A 10,966-nucleotide genomic window follows, 5' to 3' on the forward strand; every position below is an offset into this window, starting at 1 on the left:
CAATAAATGAAAAGGCAAATATGAAAATAAAAGTAATAAACAAAAAGCAATAACTTCCCCGTTTGTTTTTATTTTGCAATTGTGCCAACAGAATGGTAATGAATATTAAACAAATCAAATTAAATATTGAATAATTTTTCAAACAACAATAAATGAAAAGGCAAATATGAAAATAAAAGTAATACCATCAGCGCTTCGACGCGATTGGCCCAAATGTTATAGTGCTTCGACGTGATTGGCTGCACAGTTCAACATTGCTCGACATTTCCAAAATAATGTCGGACTATCCTTCGGCAGCTGGCGCCACAGAGACAGCCGCTGTTGCTTGCTGCCGCCGGATCACCGGTGTAAAAGCAAGGGTTAGGGTTAGCGATAGGGATTAATATTGCTCGCACTAACAGCGACATCTGTTTTGAAAGATGTTTCCGGAGCTCGCAAAATCCACTCAGCCTGCGCGGCGAATGGGCACGCTGGAGCCCGCCACCCTTTTGGGAAGAAAGAGAGTCAACAGAGCCGCCCAACGTGGGGCTCGAACCCACGACCCTGAGATTAAGAGTCTCATGTTCTACCGACTGAGCTAGCCGGGCTGGTCGTGGGCTTCTTCACCGGGTCGGACCCAGTTTTCATCGGCCCCCAAATTACACAGGCGAAACGGAGGCTCTCGCGTTGTGCGAGACTGTCGAGCCCTCCCCGTGGGTAGGGCTTAGAGCAGGCTTAGAGTTTTCTTCTGTCGGTTTTGACCCAATCTGTTTTTGGGAAGCGCAGTTTGACCCAGCAGTGCGGGCCAACAACACGTTCTGTTTTGCCGCGTGAAGGCGGGTCAATGCTTTGGACAGCGTATGGTTGAGATGTGATTTTCCACCAATTTGGGGCACCTTTCTTAAGGAAATCAAGGATGATTTCATGGGAAATGGCAAACTGCTGTAGCGTTTGGCTAACAAGCCAAAGCTACAAAGGATGTACCGGTGCCCCGTCGTCCGAGCAGAATCCACATTCGGCCGTAATCGGAGGTTACTACTAACGTTCGATTGTGTCTCATAGGGAGTTTGACGCAGGGCCTCAGTGGAAAACAGGCCCTCGGCGGCTGAAACAAAAGACGAAGAAGGCATCCACATGCACATGGTTCAGGAGTGTTAAACAAAGAAACCACGCAAGATGACGAGGTGGTCCAGCGGGTAAGGCGGTGGAAGGCTAATACATTGTGCTCGACATGCACTGGAAGCTTTAGCGCCACTGAGAGCCCACCGGACCAGACAGGCCCAACCTGTTTACGATGGGTAACGGTGAGCTGTAATTGCGCTGCAGTTTAATGATACCCGTCTTGAGGACATATTTACAAAACAACAAGCCTTCTGGCTCTGGCGCTCAATCATCAGCAGACACCTTTTCGACGAGAAACAAAACCTAAACGAAACAAGGCTATTTTTTCTCAACAATACTCTAAGCCTCCAGAGAGGCTAGCAAAAATTGCCAAAGCTGACTGTATGTCAAGTCATCCTGGCGGGGTATTGGGTAAAGTTTTCAACCAGCAATGATCGCGCCTCGGATAAACCTCATAGGCTACAATATTGCCTCTGCGAAAGAATGCCGGCGACGGTCGTGACCTTTGCAGGCACCTACGTGGATGTGAACCGACAAGGTGGTAGCAAGCTTTAAACTGCCGCACAAACAGTCTCCTGGCACGGGTTGCTGCACCGTGTTTCTACGGAACAGATTAGAGGTGTGTAAAAGACGGCTCATTCACTATTCCCTCTGTGCTCAAAACAGCCTGCTGAAAGCACAGCAGCAGCAGCTGAAAAGGTCCGCAGCATGGCCTCTCTCAGTCAGCAAGGGGGCGGGGAGGCCGAGTGGTTAAGGCGATGGACTGCTAATCCCATCCTTGTCGTTCGGTTCCTTTAGCACTGGACCATAATCTAGGTCCTGGGGACCCCATGCTGAACTTTTTGTGTCCTCCTTATCTAACACACTCAGTTCAGTTCTTTGAGTTCTCTACTAATGAGCTGATGATCTCAATCGCGAGTGCTAAATAAAAGACGCCACGTAATACGACGAGGAGGCCGAGTGGTTAAGGCGATGGACTGCTAATCCATTGTGCTCTGCACGCGTGGGTTCGAATCCCATCCTCGTCGTTCGGTACATTTAGCAGTGATCCTCGGTCCTGGGGACCCCACTCTGCAATTTTTGTGTGTCTTCCCTATCTGACACACTCAGTTCAGTTCACTGAGCGCTCTACTGATGAGCTGGTGGTCTGAATCGGGAGTGTTAAACAAAAGGACCGCGCGAAACGAAAGGTGGTCGAGTGGTTAAGGCGATGCAAGGCTAGCCCGTTGTGCTCGGCACGCCTTGGTTTGTGTGGGTTCGAATCCCATCCTCTTCATTTGATGCTTTAGCACCACTGAGAGCCCACCGAAACAGACAGGCCCAACCTGTTTACGATGGGTAGCGGCGAGCTGTGATTGTGCTGTAGTTTATTGATACCTGCCGCAAAGTCTTGAGAACATATTGACAAAACAACGAGTCTTCTGGCTCCGGCACGCTATGATCGGTGGACACCTCTTTGACGAGGACCAACAACCAGCCACGCCAATAAAAGGAAACAAAACGAAGCAAGACTATCTTTCTCAACAAGCCTCCAGAGAGACTGGCAAAAATTGCCGATGCTGACTGTATTTCAAGTCATCCCGGTGGGGTATTGGGTATTGACTTTGTGGCAACATGGAACTTTTGCATCTACATTAATATTAGTCTGTTTCTTCTTATTCTGAGGTCACCGTAGCCACCAGATCCATTCTGTATTCCGATCTGATGGTCACTACAGTCCCCCGGTTCCAGTCCGTACCAAGAGCAGATGGTGGATCAGCACCTTCAGCCGAATGTCAGCGGATACTATGTCAACTAGATGAGCCCCAGAGACAGATCATCAGTAAAGAAGGCATCCACATGCCACAGCAAACTACTCGAGCTGGTGAAAATGTTCACCAAATGCCCGCCGCTGAGTTCTTTTAAAACAAGCCAGCTTATTGAAGGTGCACAAGATAAACGCCCTGAGAAAGCTGTGCCTCGCAACCCTAAGAATGGCATAGGCGTTAGTGGACACCTGACGCGCGTGCAAAACTCCGGCATTTCACACGTCCCTGGGTGGGCTCGAACCACCAACCTTTCGGTTAACAGCCGAACGCGCTAACCGATTGCGTTCAAGCTGGGGAACAATAGTCCGTCAAAGACGGGGAAGAAGGGAAGAAAAGGGGGAAGGAAGAAAAGGAGAAAGGGAAGAAGAAAGGGAAAAAATGACGAAAAGAAAGGGTGAAATGTGACGTTAGAACATATTACTTCCTTAGCATGCACGCTACGATACATTTTCAGGTTTCTTTGTGCGTGAAAATCGCGCATTTATATTACACTGTTTCCTATTGCAGGCGCTCACCAAGACCGGGGTTCGAATCCAGATAAAGGCACCTTTTTGTATTGTTATTGTTATATTGTTAATTTCATTAAATAAATGCAATTTTTAAGGTTAATAAAATGTACATATGTACAATTCTTCCATGAAAAATAAAGAATGCCAATGGAACTGTGGTATTGTTGATGTTATTATTACTTATTATTTTGTAGTTATTGTATTAATATTATTTATTCTGATTAAGCATAATATTATTCTTTGTTTAATTGATATTACTTATTCTGATTAGGAGTTTTGTATGTTACCTTCATTCAAGACACTTACAAATATGTTATTTGTATTGAAAAAAAGATAGTAATTAGAATAAAATAGTCATTAATATGTTGAAATTTTTTAATTTACAATCATGCCAACAGAACAGTAATGAATTTTAAATAAATACAATTATATTAACTATTAAATAAGTTTTCAATCAACAATAAATTAAAAGGGAAATAAAATGAAAATAAAAACAGAAATCAAAAAGCAACAATTTCCCAGTTTGTTTTTGTTTTACAATTATTCCAACAATACAGTAATGCATATTAAATAAAATAAAATATTAAATAAGTTTTCAAACAACAATAAATTAAAATGAAAATAAAAGTAAAAGTAAAAAACAAAAAGCAATAATTTGCCAGTTTATTTTTATTTTACAATTATTCCAACAATACAGTAATGAATATTAAATAAATAAAATTAAATATTGAATAAGTTTTCAAACAACAATAAATGAAAAGGAAAATAAAATGAAAATAAAAGTAAAAAACAAAAAGCAATAATTTGACAATTTGTTTTTATTTTATAATCCAGCAATACAGTAATGAATATTAAATAAATAAAATGAAATATTAAATAATTTTTCAAACAACAATAAATGAAAAGGAAAGCAAAATAAAATGAAAATAAAAGTAAAAAACAAAAAGCAATAATTTGACAATTTGTTTTTATTTTATAATTATTCCAACAATACAGTAATGGATATTAAATAAATCAAATTAAAAATTAAATAGGTTTTCAAACAACAATTAATGAAAATGCAAATAAAATGAAAATAAAAGTAAAAAACTAAAAGCAATAATTTGACAATTTGTTTTTATTTTATAATTATTCCAACAATACAGTAATGAATATTAAATGAATAAAATGAAATATTTAATACGTTTTCAAACAACAATAAATGAAAAGGAAAATAAAATGAAAATAAAAGTAAAAAACAAAAAGCAACAACTTTCCAGTTTGTTTTTATTTTATAATTATTCCAACAATACAGTAATGAATATTAAGTAAATCAAAATTAAATATGAATTAGGTATTCAAACAACAATAAATGAAAAGGCAAATAAAATGAAAATAAAAGTAAAAAACAAAAAGCAATCATTTCCCAGTTTGTTTTTATTTTACAATTATTCCAACAATACAGTAATGAATATTAAATAAATAAAATTAAATATGAATTAGGTATTCAAACAACAATAAATGAAAAGGCAAATTAAATGAAAATAAAAGTAAAAAACAAAAAGCTATAATTTGCCAGTTTGTTTTTGTTTTGCAGTTGTGCCAACAGAATGGTAATGAATATTAAACAAATACAATTAAATATTAATTAGGTATTCAAAGAACAATAAATAAAAAGGGAAATAAAATGAAAATAAAAGTCAAAAACAAAAAACAATCATTTCCCAGTTTTATTTTTTATTTTGCAATTATTCCAACAATACAGTAATGAATATTAAATAAATCAAATTAAATATTAAATAAGTTTACAGACAACAATAAATGAAAAGGCAAATAAAATGAAAATAAAAGTAAAAAAGAAAAAGCAATAACTTTACAGTTTGGAAAGTTTGTTTTTATTTAAAAATTATTCCAACAATACAGTAATGAATATGAAATAAATAAAATAAAAATAAATATTAATATATAATAAATATTAAATTATATAAATTATATAAGAAGTATTTAAACAACAATGAACTAAAAGGGAAATGACAAATATTAAGTTTTCAAAACCAATAAATAAGTTAAATAAAAAGTTAAGTCCTCAAAAACAAGAAATAAAAAGTTTAATAAAATATTAAATAATAGTTAAAAAAAACTACAAAAAGTTAAAAACACAAATATTTTTTTTTTTACACAAATATTAACAATAGTGAACTCTTTTTGCTATATACACCACATACACACAAATATATACTTTATTTGGGAATGGTTCTCCGCATTTCCTCCAGCCACTGTTCTTTTGTAACAGTTTCAGTCTGTGGGCAGTACACCCTGCCCCTGTACTGGCTATGCCCCGTTGCACTTGTTTTAAACTGCCCACACTTCTTACAAGTGTTTGCTTCAACAGTTCTCCTGTAGGGTCTCTTGGGCATGGTTTGCGGACTGGCAGTTGGTGCAGCAGGTTGTGAACTGATGGCCTGCACAACTGTAGGCGGAATTATTGGCATCCCCTGGACAAATGGGATTCCCTGAACCATCGCCATTCCCTGGACCATTGGCAGTCTTTGGACCACTTGCAGACCCTGTAGCACTGGCAAACCCTGAAGCATTGGCACTCCCTGAAAACTTGGTCCTGTTGATAGGACTATGTTGGGTAGCATCTGTGCTGATGCTCCAGGTGCTGATGGCGTAACTGACACAGGACTCTGTGCTGGTGCCTTGGGTCTGAGAGGGGGTCGCCCAGAAGAACCCTGCCTCTGCTTTGCTTGACCTGCCGTGCTCTCTGGTAGCTTGTACTGGTGCTGCTCCGCTGGTTGTTCTGTCTCAGTCCGTAGACGCTTGGCAGCCTGGAGAGGCTCCTGAGCTTCAGGGAGGGACTGAGGCAACTGAATGCCCTGAAGCAGCACAGACAGCTCCTGCTTTTTCTGTCTGTTGTTGTGCCACTGAATCAGGGTGTTCTGGTTAACCTCCACCAGCTGCAGTGATGTTCCTTCCATCACCAAACTGTTGCCCAGTACAAGCTGCCTTATCCTTCTGTAGTCTTGAAGGATCAGAGACCATCTTGACAGCGCTCCCTTGCCTTTTCTTTTGGGGCTTGGGTGAACAGTGCAAAGCCTGATGAAGATGGTCTCCACCAGGCGGCAACAGTCAGGCCATTGTGCAGGTGCGCTGCTTGCACCCAGCACACATCTGGTGGTGCTCTCTACTCCAGGGGTTTGAGTGGGCCTCTTAGGTACTCTGAAGCGTCCACTCAGCAGTCTCTTCTGATGTCGAGCTGCATACACCACCCGTTGCTTGTCCTGGTCATCCAAGCTCTGCCAAAGTGCAATTATGGTGTTGGCCTCCTGGTTGGTCAGGCTGAGGGCTGTGTGACCCCGGAGATCCACCAGATATTCTGCCAATCTGTCCACATGTTGATAACCAGGGACATTTTGGCTGTCAACAGCCTATTAAAAAACACCAACACCAACATTATAATGTTTATCAGTGGGAAGCTGTTTTGGCACCTTCTTTAAAGTATAAAACACAATGGAAAGAAAGCTGACTTGACATTATGTGTATTTGCAGCTTATTAATGACTTTGATGTTGTTTGTAGGGGTGCACCGATCCGATATTAGGATTGGATATCGGCCCCGATATTAAAAAAATAGCTGGATCGGGGATCGGAAGAATTAACAGATCCACGGGGCTCTTTTTTATTTTCTTCCTCCATTTCTACTACTACATTTTATTTATTTAAATTTATTTTGAGAAGTTTGATTACATTCTATTTTCGATTTGAATGCACAATTGTTCTTTAAATAACAAATAAATAAGTATTCAATACATTACATGTGTTTTGTCTTAGTTAGGAAAGTAATGTTTAGTTAGGAAAGTTTGGTGCCTGTAGTTTCTTCTACATGGTGGAAGGAAGGTATAAGGTTGAATGTATGCAGTTTATTATTAATTCAACAATGGTATCGGATCGGTATCTAGTAGATATACCGACAGATATACAAAGCCCAGGTATCGGTATCGGGACTGAGACAGTCGGATAGGTGCATCCCTAGTTGTTTGATCTTTTAAATGTTATTTCATCTTGCACTTACCATCTCTTCATCATCTTTCTGACCAGCATCCTCTGGCTCTGAGGGAAGAGGTGAAACAGATGTTTCAGATGGGACAGGTGAGACAGCAGTCCCTGAGGGTCCAGGTGATGTGGGAGACTGTGAGAGGCCTTGTGTAGGGTCAGGGACTGGTGAAGGGGATGGAGAGCCCAGTACAGAAGTACCACTAAGTGCAAGTGTGGAAGAGGGTGGTGACAAGTCAGCCTCCAGATCAGTAATGGTCTGATCCTCGCTGATGTCACAGAAGCCCTCATCTTCATCTCGCTCCTCCACACTGAGGTCTTCAATGAGCTCTGCGTTCTGCTCGGAGTCTGGATTCATGTCCTGCAGTGCCTGACCTGTCTGCTGAAACAGATACTGGACTCCAATGAGCTCACCTGAAATTAAAATAATAAACAAACAGGAATTAAATACAATGCTGAATCATTGAGGAGGAAAAAAACATATGCAAAAACACATAATGCAACACAATACAAATGATAATTGAGAGACGTACAAATAAATATTCCTCAAAAACCTATTGTATCATATTAGATACTTACATGTAACATGATTTTCCTAATGCCTTTTTCTTGATTAAAAGTATAAACTATCAATAAAGTTTGGATAATGTCGATAATTTAAAAGCCTTAGAAATTTGCATATCAATCATGACAGTAGACTTTGTAGAGTTAAATATATAGACAGAGATTACACAGAAATTCTAAGTTCATTAACAATAACACTTTTTCTTACCGGTGTAACAGGCAGGGGAACAAAATGTTGGAACCACTTTCTTGCCAAACAGCTTTTCATAGTTGCTGTTTACACAGTGAACAAGTTCTCCTGTGTAGCTGCATAAAGCTGATGGTTCTGCTGACAATGAAGCAGCCTCCCTGTCCTGGTTCCACCGGTGTAGTCCCTCCAGCAGATAAATCTGAAAGTTAAGACTGTTTGCACTGGTCCCTGTTAATGGACACAACAGTGTAAAGGTGAGTGTTAAAGAAACACAAAAGACAAGTAATGTGTTTTATATATATACATACATATATATATATACATATACATATACACATACATATATATATATATTATATATATGCACAGGGAGTGTGACAGAGACATACCTGGGATGAAACGGTTCAGGTGTAGGTGAAAGGACTCGAGAGAAGTGGAGCCTCTGGCACATCTGTATGTCGTTAGAAGCACACCTCCCTTGGTTAAGCTTCCAGTCTCTATATAGAGCACAACACCAGGGGGGTCTTGGATGCACTTTACATGCTTCTTCTGGACACTCCAGATGTGCTCCATCCTTTTTTGATCCAGGAGAGGAACACCCAGGGAGTCATTGCCCTTGCTGCTCAAGAGCTCTGTAAACAGCCGTTCAAGGAGAAGGATGGTAGTCTCCTCTCCGCGGGTTCTCCTCCGGCAATGTAGAGCCAGCTCATTCCTGGTAAGATGCTTGTTGACATCTTCATCTGCCAGCGAAGGCCAACCCTGGGAGATCAATAGCGCTCTCTTTGCTTTGCGAAGCACTGAGAGATCAGCTGCATCCCATTCAAAGATGCACGCTGATAGCCGCGACATGAAGATGGGGTACAGCTGATGGGCATCAGTTGTACACCCCAGGGCAATCCTGCGCATAAAATGCCAGATGTCCAAGCGTATCATGAGATCTGGCCAACCTCTGAATCTGGTTTTCAGCTTCGTCTCGCCCACCTCAGTGCAGCACCCACAGTCCACATACAACACAGCAGGTGGATCCACACCAGCCTGTTGGTATCTTTTCACCAGACCATCTACCATCATATCCAGTCCTGCTCCTTCCTGGGCTGTCAGCACGCTCATGAGCACCTGACCAAACTCATTGCCGACAGAGGTAAGCCAGAGTCCCGTTCCCCTCGCTGTCCCAGCCAGCTTCTTGGTTATCTGTAATAAGACATGATATGGAACATGCTGTAAATGCAATCAAACATCCCACCATGTAAAATACAGATATACTGCTGTGTTGTGTATATAAACAACAGCATTAATAAACAAAAATCCACAACTAACCTTTTTAGTAGAATCCATCTTCAAGACAGAGCCATAGGTGGATGTTATCCTTGCATGGATTTCATCCAGCCTTGTTAGGATGTCTTGGCTGTACACGGTGAGTAGCCACTTGCAGCTTGGCACCACTGTAGGCTGTGGGGGTTCCTGGAATTTTACTGGCAACACTCCAGGTCGATTAAGAAAGTCGACACACTGGGTGGTGTATCGGGCCAGACGCTGGAGCCACTCCTCGCTGTGGTTTTCACGCAGCTGCTTTATCACCCGCGTGGGGCTGTTGCCTAAGCTACGCTCACGCAGTAGCCGGATGACCCGCATATCACAGGCATACCTTAGAAAAAGCAAAATACACTCATTCATATATTTTACATATTTGATTTGTAAACTATTTGCATATGTATGTGATGATGGCCTAACAACATGATGCAGAATGAAAGTGTGCTTACTTCCGCGTGAGGATAACCCGAAACTCAGAGCGATGACCCAGGTCTAGCTGTTGCAGGACTGTCTGACTCCAGGACACATGCGAGGCTCTACACTTGGTACAGATGAGGGTTTCTGTGACCATGCTGTACATTCTGTCGATGTCCAGAACCTGCCGTGCCCTTTTGTGCAGACCACCTCCTGTCAGTTGATGCCGTCCGCAGGCAGGATTGGGACAGAGAATCTTGACCCTCCACAGCTTGTACGGCATCCACAGCAGAAGTGCATGACAAAAGAATCTGTCTGGAGCTGGACCCTGATTGTAGGTAAGTGCTGGCTGTGGTGGGTAATACCAGAGCTGGAGGTCATCACGGAGCTCTGGCTTTCCCTTGGACCCCATTTTGAAAAGCCTTTTGCCAATCCACTTGTGATCTTCTGGTGGCAAGGTCTCCGACCACAAACGAGGAAGTGGAACTACAGATGGAGCTTTCAATAATGTCCCCGAAGGAAACGTCTGTGAAAGAAAAAAGACAAACCATTTAGTCAAGTAAAGTTATTGATTTAATAAGCATTTCATCAAGGCATGGCTACTTTTACATAAAATGATCATTACAATTATTGTTTTCTTTTTTGTGTTGTATTACAATGATAATTATGACAACGAAACGGATAACTTTATATTACCCATTTCTGTCTTCCAAAAAAAAAGGAATTATATATAAAATATTCTAAAGTCTTGCTTGATATATAAAAGAATACATTTTACAAACAATCTATCTTTATTTTGACACATGAATGTTAACATCTATAAATTATTTATCATTAGTAAATTAGGATTCCGTCAGCTTGACATTATTACCATAGTTTGATTGTTGTTGTTTTATCAGCTGTTTATCAGTGTTTTAAGAAACTACTGGTACACTGAAAAAAGTTTTTCAAGCAGTTCCTCAATCAATTAATAATTTGTCTTTCAATTCAGTTTATAATTATTTGTTTTATTTTTCAAGTAATATTTTTTTAGTT

The 10,966-nt window shown here is 40.4% G+C and overlaps 1 protein-coding gene and 1 non-coding gene across 2 annotated transcripts; both read right to left on the bottom strand.

Moving 5' to 3' along the window:
* Positions 1–1,445: 1,445 nt before the first annotated feature.
* On the bottom strand, positions 1,446–1,586 carry LOC141283913 (U4 spliceosomal RNA). Its single transcript, XR_012338285.1, has one exon. It is a non-coding gene; the product is annotated as a U4 spliceosomal RNA (small nuclear RNA).
* Positions 1,587–5,637: 4,051 nt separating this feature from the next.
* Positions 5,638–10,436, bottom strand: LOC141321619 (uncharacterized). Its single transcript, XM_073833383.1, has 6 exons — positions 9,967–10,436; positions 9,524–9,851; positions 8,596–9,397; positions 8,225–8,434; positions 7,472–7,866; positions 5,638–6,828 (listed from the first exon to the last, which is right to left on the bottom strand). The coding sequence occupies exons 1-6, from the start codon at positions 10,341–10,343 to the stop codon at positions 5,638–5,640; spliced, it is 3,303 nt and encodes a 1,100-aa protein (XP_073689484.1). The 5' UTR covers positions 10,344–10,436.
* Positions 10,437–10,966: the final 530 nt, after the last annotated feature.

This window comes from Garra rufa, chromosome 1 (genome assembly GCF_049309525.1).
Source record: "Garra rufa chromosome 1, GarRuf1.0, whole genome shotgun sequence".
Lineage (NCBI taxonomy): Eukaryota > Metazoa > Chordata > Actinopteri > Cypriniformes > Cyprinidae > Garra > Garra rufa.